Source organism: Apis cerana, linkage group LG1 (assembly GCF_029169275.1).
Source record: "Apis cerana isolate GH-2021 linkage group LG1, AcerK_1.0, whole genome shotgun sequence".
In the NCBI taxonomy this organism is placed as follows: Eukaryota; Metazoa; Arthropoda; class Insecta; order Hymenoptera; family Apidae; genus Apis; species Apis cerana.
This window is the reverse complement of record NC_083852.1, coordinates 20,138,735-20,158,371: the sequence shown is the minus strand read 5'-3', so window position 1 is coordinate 20,158,371 and position 19,637 is coordinate 20,138,735. Positions and strand designations below refer to the sequence as shown.

Sequence of the window (19,637 nt, the reverse complement as noted above, 5' to 3'; positions counted from 1 at the left end):
AATGAAGTTCTTAATACTAATATTTAGAAAACTTTTATTTTTCGTAATTTATATATATTATTATATTTGTATTTATATATATTATATAATTATTTATATAATTATATTTATATATATTATTATATTATGTATTCATATATAAATATAAAATTTTTTAAAATTCAAGTTATGCAATTGATAAATTTTTGTATTTATTTTATATAGTCTTGTTAACTATTAAAAAAAAGTTGAATACATAACAAAAATGATTTCTACATTTGTTAATTTATTAATACATTTATATATTTTTATATTATTTTTTGTCTCAAACATTTTCATGTGATTTAATATCATTATATTATATCAATGATATCAAGTTTTTTAGATATCCATATTGAAACTTTTTCATTTTCTTTTATAAATCTTAAGTCATATTTAGATGTGTTATAAACACAAAACATGAAAATGCATTTTTAAGATCAGATTTAAACATTTCGAACATATAGCTTTATAATATTCAAATTGTGATTTTGAAATGTTACACGTATAAATATTATAGTATATAACAATGCTGAAATATCAAAATTATCGTACATTTTCATAAACAATAACTTATAATACATATATGATGTTATTATATTATTCTATACGTTCTATCTATATATATCTATGTTATATCTAGCTTGTGCATCTTAAATTGCAATTCTAACATCGAACAATTAACGATTATCGTATATTTGAAATACAAATTTTCTCGATTTTATAGTACAAATTTAATAGTTATATTTATAATTTTTATTAGAAAGTAAACTTAATATTTCATAATTGTATTTTCATTATAAATAATTAAAATTGTGAATTCTATGTGAATTAAAATTTTATATTTACGTAAAATATTATTATAAGAATATATTATAATTATTATATTTATAATGGCATTTTCTCGTATACCTCGCCGTGAAGGTTATATAGTTGCAATACTTGGTGCTATCACTGGTTATTATATATGGAATCAGCCATTAAAAGAATTTGCTGAAAAAAATTTCTCTAATACAGACTTAAATAAAGTAAGTTTTTTATATTATAAAAAAACAAATGAAATAATATTAAAAAATAATATTAAATAATTAAGCTATATTTTTTTTGTTTTATGAATGTGTTATGACAATATGTTAATGACATATATAAGATTTAATTTAGATTTATATTTTATATTTCTATTTTATTAAAATAAATTAATAAAATATCACATGTCATTAACATAATTTTAAATTTAATTTCTTTTTGTGTTAAAACACAAATTAACATACATGCTCTAATAAGACTATATATCCTAATAATCCATAAGTTTTTAGCTTTCCGTATTTATTCTAAATGAAATATTAATTATTAATCAAATTTATATTTGTTGAAATTAAGTTTGATTTATGTTTGACTTATACTTAAAAATTATTTTAATTTTATTAATTCTATTTAAATGATAAATTAATATTTAAATATAATATAATAATAACTTTTAATAAAAAATTTCTTAATATTAAAACTTATATTTTTGGAATTTATTCATTCATCAAGTATCCACATCTAAATTATTAAATTTTAAGAATGAAAAAAAAAAAAATTCATCAAATACTATTGAAAAATATAAAAAAAAATATTTTATTATTAGTATAATAATTAAAACTATTTTTTATTTTAAAGGATATATATCATGATCAAAAATAAATTTTTTATGCATCCTACGACCAAAATAAGTTTTATAATAGCTGGTATTCTAGGTTGTATAGGTAGTTATAAGTAAGTATAATTTTGTTATTTATTATTAACTAATATAAAAACATACATAATAATTAATATTGTTTTATTATTCAGATTTTATTTCAAACAATATATTAATTTTTTTGGAAGAAAAGAAGCTGAAAAAGAAGCAAATATATTATATGAAAAACTTAGAAAAAAAGAAGTAAAACTATCAAAAATAAAATATAATTAAATGTATCGTAAAAAGTTTATATTTGTAATAATAGTTATATTGTAATGTATATATTTAATAAATAATACATTCAATAATTATATATTATACTTTATTATTATTATCATTATTATTATTAAATTGACTTTAATTTCTATGATTATTTGCCAATGTATTTTATTAAAGAATATATTAAAATAATATTAATCCTTGAATTTGCTTCCATAAAAGGGTATATATCGAGCTATTACTTTCCAATCTGTGAAATAAACCACTGTCAAACTAGCAGCTCCTGTATAGACCATTAAAGATGGAATCCTAATTCATAAAAAATCATATTTATTATGATTTACAAAATATATGATCTATATAATATATGATTTATAAAAACAAATTTAATACAGTACAATAAAATTAACAAATATATATATATATATATATATATACATATATAAATTATATAATTAACTATTTAATTTAATCTAACAAATCATAGATATTTAAAATTTTAGAAATAAATTTTAATTGATATATTAACTAATATAAAATTATTGAAGAATAAATTAAATATTTACCATTTTGTAGCGATTTCGAAATGTCTTTTTCCTAATTTCATTTTGTAATATCTTAATAATCAATATTATACTTGAGACTGTAAATAATTATTATATAATACACGAAATGTTTGTAATTATTCAAAAAAATAAGTACTTACTATTTCAATAATTTTTATGAATATAATAATGTAAAATTAATTATTTCTTCTTCTCGTTATACAATATATAATGTTTAAATTATGATTATGATATAATAGTGAAAAAAGATTGCATGGCAGTATTTTCATTGAAAGATGTTAACTTCAGTAATTTTTAGATCTATTGGTAACACTGATCTTGGTAATAAAAGATCAAAATTATATACCAACAAATTTTTATCAGCCTATTTTATATATATAATAAGAATAAATTCAACAATATTCCTCAATATAGATTCTTTTTTCAATATAAATAATCAAATTATTATAATTAGTTTTAAATTCCTTCAATTTTATAAAATATTTATAGTAATTTTTAATATCATAATAAATAAGAATATAACGAATCAATTATAGTTTAATATAAGAACTAGTTAACTATTTAAGTTAATAATAATAATATTATAGTTTCTATGTTTATATTAATTATTCCATTTTTATTTTTTTATGTACAGCATAATTTTTTTAAAAGAAAAATTATAAAAAATATTTTATGTTTAAAATGCTTAAATTTTTATTTTATATCTTATTTTATTTTAATTTTTTACAGCTATATAGTAATATAACGTTATTACATTAGTAAAAAGCTATATATGTATATGAAATAAAAATAACAATATTATTGTATAGTAATAGCATTTTTTTTATATGTTTTAATTGCAATAATTATTATTAAAATACAAATAAATATTAAAATAATTATGTATATTTGATTAATTTTTTTTAGAAAAATAATTTAATTATATTATGTTTATATATTTATTATATATTTATTATTATAATTAGTAAAAACGGTACCAATTTTGAAATTTAAAAAAAATCACAAAAAAATTTATTTGTGACAACATTTAAAATGTTAATTTCTATGAATCACTTATTCAAACACAGGATGTTAACAGTATCAGGGAGTTCCCTGATTTCTATGAATGTAATGAAGCCACCTCTTGAATTTTTAAAAATAAAAATAAGAGTGTGAAAAAATAATTAAAAATAAAGTGTGAAAAAAAGTTATTAGTATAAAAATTATATATATGTGTATATTTCAATGACATGAAATTATATTTATTATAATAATTAAATATTATTAATTTTACTTGTTAAAATTATTATTTTGGTAAGTATCAATTATTTTAAATATATATATAATTACAATTTTTATATGTTATATTTTTTTATATAAACATATATATATATAAATATTTCTTTTTGTTCCTTAGATTATGGAAAATAATGTGAATGAATTTATACCAAGAACTTATCAAATTGAATTGTTTGAAATTGCATGTAAACAAAATGTTATTATTTATTTACCAACAGGAGCTGGAAAAACTTTTATTGCTGTAATGCTCATAAAAGAATTAAGTGCAGATATAAGGAAGTATGTTCATGAATAATATGCTGAATATGATATAACAAATTTTTAAATAATTATATTTTAATATCAATTATTAAAATGTTGAATTTTATATTTAGATCTTATGATGAAGGTGGTAAACATACTGTATTTATAGTGAATACAGTACCTTTAGTCATGCAACAAAGTGAATATATTACAAGATTAACTGGTTTGTCTTGTGCAGCACTTAGTGGAGATATAGGAATTGATGTTTGGACAAATGAAGAATGGAATGCACAATTAAAAGAGTATAAGGTATTAAAAATTGATTACATTGGTATATAATAATCAAAAAATTATTTGTATATATAAATATATTATTTTTCAATCAAGTTTCAATCAATTTTTTTATTTAATTCTATATTTCATCATAGTTAAATTTTTATAATCAAATTTTTGTAGTTACAGTACTAGTAACTATATAAACTATTATATATGTAATTTATATAAAATTATACAAAATGAAAAAAATTTGATTTAAAATATTTATAATACTCATTAAAAAAAGTAAAAAATTAATAATAAATATAAAATAGTAATATTTCTATTAAATAATAAATGCTAAAAATATTTTTTTTATAAAATCAACATTTATTATTTAATAGCTATTTAATTATCATTTAATAGAATTTAAAATTTTAGGAAAAAATTACTTTGAATTCATTAGATATTTTTTATTTCTTTCAGTGAATACAAGTATCAGATCTTTTGTTTTTATCATCTTATATACTTGAATCTCATTAATTAAAATATGTAAATGATATAATAAATAAATAATGTACAAATATTGCTTATATTTTACATTATTGTAAATATTAATAATTACTAATAATTTTTGTGTATAAATTAATGAAATTACATGAATTGTACTTAATAAATTTTAAAAACATTCTATTGTAGGTTTTAGTAATGACATCACAAATTTTAATAGATGCACTTTGCCATGGATATGTATTTCTGAATAGAATAAATTTAATTATTTTTGATGAATGTCATAGAGCAGTAAATGATCATCCTATGAGACAAATAATGCAATACTTTGAAAATTACTCTAAAGAAGATCAACCAAAAGTACTAGGACTTTCAGCAACATTATTAAATTCTAATGTAAAATTAGAAAAAATACATTCAGTTATTGAGGTAAATTTCATTTATATAATCATTTGTAAATTTTATTTACAAATGAATACATAATCTCTAACTTATACAGGACTTTAAATATTTTGAATCTTTAAATATAATTATTTATATCTATTTTTATATCTAAATATATCATATAAAATCTTAATATATATATGGAATATTTTTAGAGGATTGATTTTAGAAATTAAAATAAATTAATTTATCAATTAAATTATTCTATATTTTTGATTTTTTTTTTATTTTTATTTATTATATTATTCTTATCAGTTGTATCATTAGTTCAATTATTTGTTATTTCAAAAAATATTTCAAATAAAATTTAATTTATTTAACCAATAATAAATAATTTACTTTAAAAAATCAAGTTCATATTATACAATAATATAACAATACATTCATCATAAAATGAGTTATCACTTTGAAATCTTGAAAGTGCCACTTAGAAAAATTTTATATGACAAAATAAAATATTTCTCTTAAAACAAAATAAATTCTATTTAAAATGTTTATTTATGCTGTATAATTTGAGAGATTAGTATCAAATAAAATATTTATATATTTTAATTAATAATATATAAAATTTAAATTTTATTTTATATAGTCTTTGGAAATTACATTTCATGCAAAAGTAGTTACAGCAATAACATCTTTTTATACAAATCCAAATGAAAAAATTATTGAATTTGATCAGTATGTAATAGACAATGTTGGAAAGCAAATAAATAATATTATTCAGGAAACAGTGAGAATTTTAAATTGTGTAATTTTAAGAGATAATTTCAAATATAATGAATCAAGTGTAATTTTTAGACCAAAATCTATAAATAAAAAATTGTTATCCATATTAAATAATATCAAGGAACAATTTTCAAATACAGGTATACATATATACATATTTATATATATATATATTCATGAGATACATAATTAGAACCATTATCTTAAAATTTCAACACAATTATATAATAACTTTATAAATAACAAAAATTGATTCAGTTAAATATGCAGTTTAAAATAAATATTAATGAACAAAATAATGTACTATTATTATGTAGTAACTTAATTAATAATTATTATTAATTTTATTAATAATTCATTATATACTTATAATAAATATTAGTTTAAAAGTAATTTATAGTAGAAAAGTATTTATATTTATAAGAAAAATTTTTGAAGCAATTTTTTAAAATCAATTTCAATAAAATTTAAGATGATGATGGTATATAAAATATAATATGTAAAATAAACATGATTATTATTTCAATAATTACTATTTTAATTATGAGAAAAATCCATTTAAAAAAATGTTATTTATAAAATTTATAAAATTATAATATTATAAACAAAGAATTATTCTCTAAATATTTTTTATTCTTTTTTTACAATTTATATATATATGTATTAAATTATATTTTATATGTATTAAAAAAATAAAGATTTAAAAAGTATTTAATATGAAGTTATTAAAAATATTGATATATTATAATATAATAAATTATTAATAATTAAGAAACAAATGACAATTGTCCTAATTATGTATTGTATTTTATATAAAATAATTTATAGAAATAATTTAAAATAATATAGATATAATATATATAATGTATATATATATATATATATATATATATATACACATATATATATCTTATAATTTATTAAATTTCATTTTTAATATAGGAATTTATGGTGCAAGTAAATGTTTATTACTTCATTTAATTCAATTAGAATGTTTAAAAAAGAATATAGAAGATGTGGTATGTAGTTACTGAACAGGACAATTTTTTTATTTTTTACTAATATTATGTAATATAATATATTATATTTAGGAAACTATAATTATTATGGAATATATTATAACACAAATTACTAAATGTAGAAAATTATTAGAAAATAAAATGAAAAATAATACAGAAATAGAAAAAATTTACAAGTAAGTTTAATTTTATTTATTTTTTTATATTATTAATGTCATAAATTATTAATGTTTATGAATAATGTACTAATAATTATATAATTGATACATAAATTAATTTTTTAAAACAATATTATAATTTGTAATTTCAGTTATTCATCTGATCAAGTGCGAACACTTTTTAAAATATTAAAAGATCATCATAATAATAAAACTAAAGACCAATCATTTTGTTGTATTATTTTTGTAAAACGACGATTTACTGCAAAATTATTATATCAAATATTAAAGGTAAACAATAATTTTTTTATATATTTATGTAAAAATCATATATATATATTAATTTAATCTTTTTTCATTATTTTATTATTTATTTATTATTTATTTCAGAATATATCTATGAATAATGAAGAATATAGATTTTTACATCCAGAATTTCTTATTGGTTTTTCAAATGATCCTTATAGAAATTGTAAAGAATCATTATGTATATCAAAATGGAATAAGGAAGCTTTACATAGGTATTTTATAAAAAATTATTTTTTTTAATATAATGTAAATCTTAAACATGAATATATTCATGTATTATTATTTTAAAATTATTGAAATATACGATTTATTAAAATTTGTTTCAGATTCAAAAGTGGTTTGTCAAATTGTATTGTTGCAACAGATATTTTGGATGAAGGTGTAAATATACCAAAATGTTCATTAATCATAAGATATGATTTACCAATGGATGTAAGAACATATATTCAAAGTAAAGGAAGAGCACGTCATGTACATAGTCAATATATATTATTATTAGACAAAGGAAATCTACGATTTATAAACCGATATAATGAATTTAAAAAGATAGAACAATACTTACAAGAGGTATCATATAATTATTTTTATTAAACATTAAAAATTTATAAATTAATTATTGTATTTACTAATTTTTTATTTTTTAATTAGCTTTTACTAAATAAAACTAGTGAACGTAATGTTCCAACTGAAAATAAAATACAAAATGAATTATATCAACATAAAATACAACCATATGTTGTCATTAGTAATGAAGGACAAAAATGTTGTATAACTGAGCAAACAGCAATTCATTTAATAAATAAATATTGCATGTCTTTAATGAAATCAAAATTTGCATGTTTATCGCCTATTTGGATTTTATATAAAATTTCAAATAATACAATAAATAATTGCACACAATATAGGGTACTATATATGTATATATATATATATATACATATAAATTATAATTCATAATAAATAATTATTATTCATAATAATAATTAATTAATTAATAATAAATAATAAATAAATTATAATAAATTTTAAATTATTCTTTTGATTATTTGTTTTTTTACTTATGTAAGAATTATAATTTCATTAAATATATTTTAGGTTTCTCTTAAATTACCAATTGCATCTCCATTAAAAATTGTCATTTTTGGTGATTTTATGCCTTCTATTAATAGCGCAAAAAGATCTGCTGCTATGAAAATGTGTATAGAATTACATAAAATTGGTGAATTAACTGATAAATTACAACCAATTACAGAAAACTTATTACTTCTAAAAAATCTAAATTATTTATTTCCAAATTGGATTGATGAAAATGATTCAGAAAAAACTATTTTATTTGGAACATACCATAAAAAACGACATCATCATTTACAAGTAAAGTACAAAAATTGATTACTTCATTGAACTAAATATAATAAATATTTCTATTAATATTAGAATTATTATTTATAGTTTCCATCAGCTTTATATAATGCATTTCCTCTTCCACAAAATACAGTTTATCTTCATATTCTTCATGCTACACCTAAATATCCTATACCACATGATGATAATCGATATTTAGTATTTTATAATTTATTATGTAATAGTGCAGGTTTTGGTATACTTTCTGCAAAACAAATGCCACAGGTAATTTATAGATAATAATTTTAGATCTCTTTTATAATTATTGTAATGACTATTTTCTACAATACTTTTATTATTTTATTATTATAGATACCGTCTTTTCCAATTTTTATGAATATTGGTGAATTAAATGTTGATGTTAAAGTAAATCATGTAACAATGATTTTATCTGAAGAAGAAGTTAGATTCATAAAAGTTTTTCATACTTTGATATTTAGTGAAATTATACCAGTTATAAAATCATTTATGGTATTTGATAATTCTAATTTTGATAACTGTTTTTTAATTACACCAGGTAAGTAAAATTTCTAATTAAATATAAAATAAAGATTTTATATAAGTAATAAAAATGTTTATTCTCTTTCTTTTTATATAAAATCCTTGATATAAGAAAAAAGATTTATATTAGAAATTTTTAAATATTTTTCCTATTTTAAGATTAAATACAAATGAAAAAATACAAATAATAAATGCTATTTTAAAATATAATTTTTTAGTTGATGAAAAATGGAATATAAACTGGCAAGTTATAAAACATTACAAATGTATTGAATATATATCACCAGTAGTTCCATTTGATTTTAAATCCACTGATTATGAACTAACATTAGTTAAACCTAACTATAGAGCTGCAGAGACATATATTGTTACTCAAGTTTGTGATGATATAACACCAAATTCATGTTTTCCAACTGATAATTTTTTATCATATGCTCATTATTATAAAGAAAAACATGGTTTAACAATAAACAATTTAAGACAACCAATGTTAGAAGTAAAAGCAATATCAAGAAGAATAAATTATATATTGCCTAGGTAATATATAAATTTTTAGATACATTTCATTCATAATTAAATTGTATTTTTATATACAGACATATGCAGAGTGAATCAAAGAACCGAAGATATGTAGATTTGCCTAAAAATATGAAAGAGCATTTAGTCCCAGAGTTATGTACTAAAATTAATTTTCCATCTTTGTATTGGCTTAAAGCAACAATTTTACCATCTATTTTACACAGAATTTCACAGCTTCTAGTTGCAGAAGATTTAAGATATACTATTGCTAAAGAAACTAATTTAGGATTATTATCAAATAATAAATGGGTTCCACTAATAATAACTGATGAAGAAGAAAAAGAAGAATCATTTGAAATGTCCGAAAATGTTACAGAAGATATTGATGTTTTAGAATCAGAACCAGTATTAAATGGACCAGAAATAGATGGTTACACATTTTTATAGATTTATTTTTATATATTTTATATATTTGTTTTACTTTTTTGATTTACAATTTATTATTGTTGAAAATTTATTTTAAATTTATTTTTATACAGTATTAAATACAGAAATCTATCAATATCCATGGTCAAAATATCAAGAACCACCAAATTTGTTCAGAAATCTTGAAGATCTTCAATTAATTCAAATTGAACATTATTGTCAATTTATGAGTGAAACACTTAATTCAAATAACAACATAATGGTATTATTTAATTTTTTTCATATCTCTATTTTTGCATATTTTTTTCAAATTTATGTTTTTAAAAATTTACAATATTTATTATGAATGATATTTATATGTTATATTTATTCATAATATTTATAAAAATTATAATTTTACAGAAAAAAAATAAAACTAATTTCTTAAATAAATCATCAATACCAGTACCTCCTTTACAAATTTTGATGTTAAAAAATTCATGTGGTCCAGATCCTGTTCAAGTTATGTATGTAAGTACATTTTTAATTGTTTTTTCTTTAAATGTAATATAATCAATTATATTATTATATTTTATGAAAATATTAATTTCTATAGGCATTAACTACTAAATTAGGAAATGATGCATTCAATTTAGAACGTTTAGAAACTTTAGGAGATTCATATTTAAAATTTATTATATCATTATTTTTATACAATCAATTTCCAAAATATGGTGAAGGTTCTTTAACTATGATAAAAGGAAAAATAATTGGGAATCGTAATCTCTATTATTGTGGAATTAAAAAAAACATTCCAGGACGTATGAAAGTTGATAGTTTTATACCTTTAAGCAATTTCATTGCTCCAGCTTATACAGTATTTAGACAACTTCAAGATGTATTATTAGAAGCAGAGGTTTGTATTATTTTCACGTTTAAAATTAAATTAAAAATTTTTAATAAAAATATTTAAACAAATAATAATTATTTAAAAATTAGACACATTTTTCATTTTAATGATTTTTAAATTTGTTCTAGAAATCAATTTTTTTAACAACTTTTTCTTATATACATAATCATTCTTAATTCTTAAGATAAAATAAAATTGAGTATATATCTATGTTGATAATAAAAATAAATACAAATATATACATTAAAAAAAACGCAATATTTTATTTATACAAATAATTTACAAAAAAATTTTTCATCATTTTTTAAATGAATCATTTATTTATATTTACATTTTTTAACTAAAAATGTAAAAATATTAATTTATTTTTGTGGCATAAAATTAAGTTTAAATTAATTATAAAAAATATTTTATAAAAAAATTATTATTATAATATTAATTAATAATTATTAAATTAATATTATGATATTATTACTTAAAAATTATTTTATTATATATAAATTTATTTTTGAAACATTATATTCTTATTTTTTTCATTATAATCTTTAATTTTTAATAATTTTTAATAATAATTAATAACTTCTTAGAAGAAAGAAAATTCTATGCAAAAATTAATAATAAAATTATAAAAAAAAATTTGTATGATATTAGAAAAATAATATATAGAATTCATTATATGATATACATACAAAATATATGATGATAATAATGATATACATTGCCACAAATACATATATATAAGTAAAATTTAATATAATGATATAATCAATAGTTTTTTCCAAATATCTTAAAAATTAAGAAAGTCTGATTACCATATAATAGAAAAATATTATTTCATATAATATTATAATATAATATAATATAACATTTAAAAATCATAAAAGTCTGTTTATTTAAATAAAATAAAATTAAATATATGATATAGAATTATATTGATTCTATCATTTATGATATGTATTTTAATATATTATTTAAAGTTTATTTTGTTTTTATTTAAATTAATTATTATAGTCTTTCTATAATAATTTGTTCAATAATATAAATAATATATAATTAATTAAAATTCGCAAAATGTTAAGTATATAAAATATTTTATATAAGGTATCACCAACTGTTTTATATGAAATTCAAATACCTCAACAAGAACAATTTAGTGGACTTATAAGTGAATCCACGAAAAATATAATACAACAAAAAATATTAAATTGGGAATTAGCAGAATCACAAACTGGTATGGAACATTATCTTGGAATACAAACTGTTTCTGATAAAGCAGTAGCTGATTGTGTGGAAGCATTGATTGGTGTATATCTTAGAGTAAGTATAAAAAAAGATTTTTTTAATATTATAATTTTTTTTAATATAAATAACTTTCTTCTAAAAGAGTATGGGTATCAAAGATACTCTAACATTATTAAAATGGTTTCAAATTTTACCAAATGAAATTGATTCAAATACATTATTATTTGGTACTTCTAAAAATCCAATAATTTCTAAAGGAGATATAAATTCTTACATGCCCTGGGCTTCTGAAATAGAAACAAAACTTGGATACAAATTTAAAAATAGAGGATATTTATTACAGGTAATTTCTAATTTTATTCTTATTTTTAATAATAAAGAAAAAATAATTTAAATATTTTTGGTGGAATATTATAATGCATTTTATAAAATTACAAAATATAATTTAATGATTTAATTTAATTAAGAAATATAAATTATGAAAAGTGCTTAAAAATTTAAATACTTTAGGCCTTTACACATCCTTCATATTCAGCAAATAATATGACTGAATGTTATCAACGATTAGAATTTCTTGGTGATGCAATACTTGGTAATGGAATATGTTGTTTGAAAAATTATTTTAAATATTTATTGATAAATAAAATACTAATATTTTTTACTTAATGTTATTACAGATTTTTTAATTACAAGTTATATTTATGAAAATTGCAAAAATTTAAATCCTGGTTCTTTAACAGATCTAAGATCTGCTCTTGTGAATAATATTACTTTTGCATGCTTAACAGTTCGACTTGGATTGCATATTGCATTATTATGTTATTGTCCAAAATTAAATGATATTATAGAACGATTTGTGAAGTTTCAAGAAGAAAGAAATTATATTGTAAATGATGAGGTATTCTACAAAATATTAAATATATTTTGAAGTATTATAAATGTATATATATATTATTTATAAGTATATTCTGAATTTTTAGCTTTTATGGATTTTATTAGAAGAAAATGAATGTAATATAGCTGAACATGTAGATGTTCCAAAAGTCTTAGGGGATATATTTGAATCCATAATAGGTGCAATATACTTAGATAGTAATAAAAATCTTATGGTTGTATGGGAAATAATATATTCCATCATGCATAAAGAAATTGGTATGTATATATAAAAATGATTTAATATTTTTAAAATATTTTATTATATATATATAATAAAAATATACTATATATATATATATAAACATATTATATAATATGATAATGTTCTTATTTAGATGAATTTAGCAAAAATATTCCGAAACAGCCAATTCGTATATTATATGAAACTCAAGGTGCACATCCACAATTTCTGTAAGTATTATTAATTAATATTTTATCTTTATTAAAATTAATTAACAATTACATATTTGTTTTAGAAAAACAACTATTGTTGAAAATACAAATACTATTATGATACCTTTAAAAGTAACTATTGAGGGGAAAACAAAACTTTTTCATGGATTTGGTACAAATAAGAAACAAGCAAAATGTGCTGCGGCAAAACAAGCATTAAAAAATTTGTTGTATAAAAGATAGATAAAAATAGTAAAAAATGCTAAAAGAAATGATATATATTTATAAATTATTCCATATTTAATATTCAAAATCTATAATAATATATACTGATAGAAAATTTATTAATTACAAATTTATTAATGTTCATATATCAAATTGTATGTATTAAATTAAATTTTATTAGAAATATTAAAATTAAAATTGTTTGACGTATCTTGATTAATTTTCATTTTTCCGTTTTTTTAATGATGGTCGTTCAAATACTTGTTTCATTCCTGCAGCTTGATTATTATGAAATTTTAAATTTTGTGCTGTTTCTGAAATCCATGGAGAATCAAATTGAGTTGTATCTTGATCAACTAAATGAGTATATTTAGTTCTACCACTACGTCCAAAGTTTTTCACTTGCATAACTTTTGGTAAAATTGTTTTATCAAAATGATCCTCTAAAGTTGCACCAGAAAAATCTCGTTTAAATATATTATCATCTTTATCTAAATAAAAAGCTCCACGATGATAATATTTCTGTAAAAATTTGTACTTTCCTTTAGCTGCTTTATTTGTAATAATTTTCGGATTCAATCGCGCTTCTTGTCTTCGTTCTTCTTCCGTCATATTACGTATACGTTCAACTTCAAGTCGTTCTTTTTCAAGCCTAAAAAATATGTTTATAAAAAGATAGATATAAAAATAGATATAAAGTTTATTATTGCTAATATAACATACTGTTCTCTTTCTTCACGATCACGTTTAATTCTTTTTAATTCTCGTAATTTCCAAGCTTCATATTCAATTTCATCATTTTCATCATCTGTACAAACATCTTCAAGTTTCCCTTCATTATCATTTATATTTTTATTAACTTGTGCTTCTTTTCTTATTGCTTCTTCTACCATCTACGTAATAAATAATATTAGAAAAAATCTATATAATAATTTTTATTAATTTATTTATATAATTACAAATTACATACTCGTAATGTTTGTCGTTTTCGTTCTTCAGCCATTTTTTTAGCTTCAATTTCTGCTTGTTTTTGTTTCATTGCTTCTTTCTCTTTTTCCATTACTGTAATTCTATCTTTTTTACGTACAAAAACTGGTTTTAATCTTGGTCCAGTTTCTTCTTCTGAATCAGTATATTCTTCATATTCTGAGCTTTCTTCTGAAGTATCACCTGATCTTTCATCTTCTTCTCCATGAATTAATTCTTCTTCATTTTCTTTTTTAGATAAAACTCTTTGTTTTAATGCTTCTCGTCTTTTTTCAATTTCAGAGTCTGATAATTCTTCATCTTCTGAAGAATCTGAACTTTCTAATTTAATTCTTTCTCGAGTTCTTTCAGGTTCAACTTCAATTAATTCTGGTTCATGTATATGTCTATGCCTTTCTGCACGAATTTCTGTATTTGATTCTTTTTGTTTTTCTAAACGTGTTAATCTCCTTATACGTGGATCATCTTCATCACATATTTTAATTTGTGAATGTGTAGGAGTATCTGTAGAAATTTCATTTTCTTCATAATTTTTATGTACACGTCTTTCCAAAAAATCTTCTTCTTCAGATTCTTCTTCCGAACTAGCAACTGGTGCATAATCAGGTCGTTTACCAGAAACATAACGATGTACTTTTACTTTTTTCATAGAGAGTTCACCTATAGATTTAAACAAATTTTAAATATAGTATTTGCAATATTTAATTTAATATAGTAAATTTTAATTACAATAATTTATACTTTATATAATGATAATTTTTTAATTAAGTTTAGATTATATTATTAAATTTATACTATAATTATATCTAATTATTAACCTTTATCATTTTTTACAGGTACAGCACCTGCTGTACTTTGAATTCCCATAGGTGCAGGAGCTAAAGAATTATTTGTAACGAAATAATCCATCATCATTTTGTATGAAATCTTCAAAACACTATCAAAATCTTTATAAATAAAAATTCTACACAAACTATTCTATTTGCATTAACAATAAATTATTATATTATATTATCAGTATATATATCGTATATATATCGTCATATAAATATTATATTAACTAATTTTTTAAATTATACTATATGATTGAATATCATTTGACGAAATAAATCCAACTATTAGAATTAAACAAATTAAATCATATTGACAACTTCAGTTATCGACTGAAAAAATATTAAGATTGGTATATTAGATAATATTAAAGGTATATTTTCACGATAATAAAAGTTATGATTTTCATTGTGTGATACTATTATTGTGTAGCACTGTAAGTCACAATAATAAATTCAATGTTTCGAATGCAACATTTAATTTTATTAAAATCATGATTTCTTAAATAATGTATATTTATATTTATTTAGGTAATTTTAGATCTTAATAATAAAAAATTGCCTTAAAACAAAAATAAAATGATAATTTTACGTGATAATGATATTATTAATGTTAATAAAATAATAATGGAAACAATATAATGATATTTATTTAATGTATATTATATAATATAATATATTATAAAATATAATTTAATCATTATTAAATATAAAATATATATTTCACTTTATTATCTCTTAATTTTTATTTTATTTTTATAATTTTATTAAATTTATTATCATTTATATTATAATATTCAACATTAAATAATGTTTATTATGATGTATATATTCAAAATTATAATTTCAAAAAAATTAAATTTTAATTGAAATATTGCTAATTAATGCTTATTTTTTTTAAATTTATTTTAATTTAAAAAAAATAGTAATAAAAAAAATTATTTATTCATAATTATTAATTCTATTAAATATATAAAATTCTATAAATATATAAAATAAAATAAGTTTTATAAGTTTATTTTTATTTTATTAATAAATTATTTTCTTTATAACATGCTAATTAATATATTTATAACATGCTATTAATATTTAAAAATTATTCATAAACTCAACATTCAAATATGTAACTCATTTCTATATTGCTATTTATAGTATATGTTTAATGCACTATTTATTTTAAATTATATATTTCTTATAAATAATATCACATTTTTCTAATTATCTTTGTTCCAATTTGATTTGATAATCTTTAGATCATGTTTGTAAATATATATAATATATACTATATAATATATAATATTTAATCGTATATAGTATAATATCATAAAAGTCAATTTACTATCACATGAAAATGTACCTTAAATGAAGTACTCACAATTTATATGTAATTATTAGATTTATATAATCTTTCTTAACATAGTGAAAAGAAGAAAATTCTTTTAAATTATTTTATACAATTATATATATATATATATATATAATTATATATATATATATATATATAAATTATATATATAAATTAAGATACTCATTAAACAAATATTAATTTCATTTTGAAAAGGTATTAATTAATTTTTTAAATTATGAAAATAAAAAAACAAAAAAATAAATTTTTTTGTAAAATTACATTTAGTAAAAAACATTTTTAATTATTGCTCAAAAATATAGATAATATTTTACATAATTCCAAATCAAAACAAAATAATTTAATTCAAATCAAATAAATGTCCAGAATTATTTATAAAAAAATTAGAAATAAAGTAAAATTTTGAAAGTTTTAAAAAATGGTCACTAATAGTAAATTTTAAATCTATATAACTTTATTGATAAAAAGTATTATTTATTAATATTCAATTTTAATTATTAAAAATAAAGAAATAATTTAAAATTTATTAAATTTTTATCACTGTTAATATAATGTTAAATCTATAAAAAATTTAGTTCATGACATAAACTGACTTAGGTAACGGCGCTGTATGAAGTCTAAGTTGTTCATTACTTGGCGCGAGGTCATAGAAGTACCTGATATATGTAATTGGTCGTACAAACTCAGTGTGTATATGTGTATATATATATATATTATATATATATATATATGTATATTATCAATTTATTTGCATATAAAGTTTAATTATTAATATTTCATTTCTCTACTACAAAAGTTATATAATTACACACAAAATGTTTTGGGGTAAGTATAATCATTAAAGTCAAAATATCTGTGACGAAATCCAAAATTTGCCGGTATGGACTGTTTTAAAATGGCGTCGCCATGTGGTTTCGAAAAACTACTGCTGTATTGCAAACAAAAAATTTTATTAAAAATAGTATATATGTAATAATTAAAAAAATAATATAATAATAATAATTTTTTATTCTTTTTTCAGGTTTAATATTAGAACCAAATAAGCGGTATACACAGACCGTTGAAAAATCATTCCATGTATCAATGGCCAGTTTAAATCTTTCAACAGCCGGTAAAATTACGTTGTATACAAATTTTATTCATAAAAATTTAGAAAATAAATTATTTAAAATATATTAATTTAAAATATTGAATTATTTTTCTATCTCTAAATCATTTCAAATTTTATTGATTATAGATGACAATGTGGTACAAGTAATGTTATATTATGAAAATAGTAGTTATTTATTATGCAATTTAAAAAAGAGCTCAACATGGCAGGTACCACTTGATTTAAATTTTCAAGAAGGAACTACGATAGCATTCATATGTCATGGCCATGGTCAAGTTCATTTAACTGGTTATTTAATACCTGATGAGGATTTGGATTTAGATGAGATAGAAGAAGAAGAAGAAGATGAGCAGGTACCACAATTACTTGACAAACAATCTAAGAGAAAAGCTACAGATTCTTTAAAAAATGAGAAAAATGTTAAACGTCTTAAACAAGAAATTGAAGCTGAATCTTCTGATGAAGATATAGAATTAGATGGAATAAATGAAGAAAATGACTCTGATGATTCTGAAGAAGATGAAGATTCATTATTAAATGAAGAAGAAACTGAAGAAGATGAAGAAGATGAAGAAAAAAATGAACAAGATGAAGAAGAAAAAAAAGTGAAAATTCAACAAAAAGACAAAAAAAATAAACAACAACAAAAAAAAAGAGAAGATAAAATAATAATAAATGGAAAAGAAATAAAACAAGAAAAAAATAAAGGAGAACAACAACAAAGTGAAATGAATGTTCAAACTGATCAAAAAAAAAGAGTAGTAGAAGGTGGAGTGCAAATAGAAGAATTAAAAATAGGTAATGGCTCTTTTGCTAAGAATGGAAAATTTGTGTCTGTATATTATGTGGGTCGTTTGAAAAATGGAAAAAAGTTTGATGCAACAACACATGGAGATGGTTTCAAATTTAGACTTGGAAAAGGTGAAGTAATTAAAGGATGGGATATTGGTATTGCAGGAATGAAAGTTGGAGGAAAACGTCGTATTACAATACCTCCAGCTATGGCGTATGTGTTATTTATTACTATTTATAAACTAAATATTTTTTTTGTTTTAGATATATTATTATTTCTTACAAAAAATATATTTGTTATAGATATGGTACAAAAGGTTCACCACCTGTTATTCCTGGTAATAGTACATTAATGTTTGAAGTGGAACTTAGGAATGTACATTAAAACTTCTGAATAAACTTTTTATTGATATTTAAGTGTTTGTTAAGTGACATATAATGTATTTTAAACTAATAAACGTAATATCCTTTTTTATTACTTAAAAAGAGTTCAATTTTATTCAAAATACGATGTAAGATAGTAAATAATTATATTAAGATATGAAGTAATG

General features: G+C 18.7%; 3 protein-coding genes, 1 long non-coding RNA gene and 1 other non-coding gene across 10 annotated transcripts; 3 read left to right on the top strand and 2 right to left on the bottom strand.

Annotated features, from left to right (window-relative positions):
* Window positions 1-177: 177 nt before the first annotated feature.
* LOC108004269 (uncharacterized) lies at window positions 178-2,054 on the top strand. The gene is made up of 3 exons (XR_001767210.3): window positions 178-1,046; window positions 1,681-1,776; window positions 1,852-2,054. It is a non-coding gene; the product is annotated as an uncharacterized LOC108004269 (long non-coding RNA).
* Window positions 2,047-2,823, bottom strand: LOC108004273 (uncharacterized). The gene is made up of 2 exons (XR_009833479.1): window positions 2,667-2,823; window positions 2,047-2,603 (listed from the first exon to the last, which is right to left on the bottom strand). It is a non-coding gene; the product is annotated as an uncharacterized LOC108004273 (transcript).
* A 22-nt stretch (window positions 2,824-2,845) lies between these two features.
* On the top strand, window positions 2,846-14,210 carry LOC108004274 (endoribonuclease Dcr-2). 4 transcript variants are annotated; one of them, XM_017067044.3, is made up of 26 exons: window positions 2,846-3,819; window positions 3,923-4,083; window positions 4,179-4,356; window positions 5,002-5,241; window positions 5,846-6,122; window positions 6,925-7,001; window positions 7,074-7,177; window positions 7,312-7,450; window positions 7,550-7,680; window positions 7,795-8,035; window positions 8,117-8,374; window positions 8,564-8,839; window positions 8,918-9,094; window positions 9,182-9,386; window positions 9,589-9,907; window positions 9,967-10,319; window positions 10,429-10,577; window positions 10,718-10,825; window positions 10,911-11,210; window positions 12,306-12,521; window positions 12,589-12,789; window positions 12,957-13,038; window positions 13,124-13,344; window positions 13,427-13,598; window positions 13,718-13,793; window positions 13,859-14,210. In XM_017067044.3, the coding sequence occupies exons 2-26, from the start codon at window positions 3,926-3,928 to the stop codon at window positions 14,016-14,018; spliced, it is 4,818 nt and encodes a 1,605-aa protein (XP_016922533.1). In that variant the 5' UTR covers window positions 2,846-3,819; window positions 3,923-3,925; the 3' UTR covers window positions 14,019-14,210. The 4 variants fall into 4 exon arrangements, 3 of the variants coding, with proteins under 3 accessions (XP_016922533.1, XP_028525745.1, XP_061943443.1); XM_028669944.2 differs by lacking the exon at window positions 8,117-8,374; XR_009833478.1 differs by lacking the exons at window positions 13,124-13,344; window positions 13,427-13,598; window positions 13,718-13,793; window positions 13,859-14,210 and having other exon boundaries at window positions 12,704-12,789; window positions 12,957-12,987.
* LOC108004270 (microfibrillar-associated protein 1) lies at window positions 13,799-16,164 on the bottom strand. The gene is made up of 4 exons (XM_017067040.3): window positions 15,806-16,164; window positions 14,971-15,647; window positions 14,724-14,893; window positions 13,799-14,652 (listed from the first exon to the last, which is right to left on the bottom strand). The coding sequence occupies exons 1-4, from the start codon at window positions 15,900-15,902 to the stop codon at window positions 14,217-14,219; spliced, it is 1,380 nt and encodes a 459-aa protein (XP_016922529.1). The 5' UTR covers window positions 15,903-16,164; the 3' UTR covers window positions 13,799-14,216.
* Window positions 16,165-17,761: 1,597 nt separating this feature from the next.
* LOC108004271 (46 kDa FK506-binding nuclear protein) lies at window positions 17,762-19,572 on the top strand. Of its 3 annotated transcripts, none has more exons than XM_017067042.2 (4): window positions 17,762-18,008; window positions 18,205-18,294; window positions 18,421-19,300; window positions 19,390-19,572. In XM_017067042.2, exons 1-4 carry the CDS (start codon window positions 17,999-18,001, stop codon window positions 19,469-19,471), a joined length of 1,062 nt encoding a protein of 353 aa, XP_016922531.1. In that variant the 5' UTR covers window positions 17,762-17,998; the 3' UTR covers window positions 19,472-19,572. The 3 variants fall into 3 exon arrangements, with proteins under 3 accessions (XP_016922531.1, XP_061943456.1, XP_016922530.1); XM_017067041.3 differs by lacking the exon at window positions 17,762-18,008 and adding an exon at window positions 18,061-18,144; XM_062087472.1 differs by having other exon boundaries at window positions 18,421-19,572.
* Window positions 19,573-19,637: the final 65 nt, after the last annotated feature.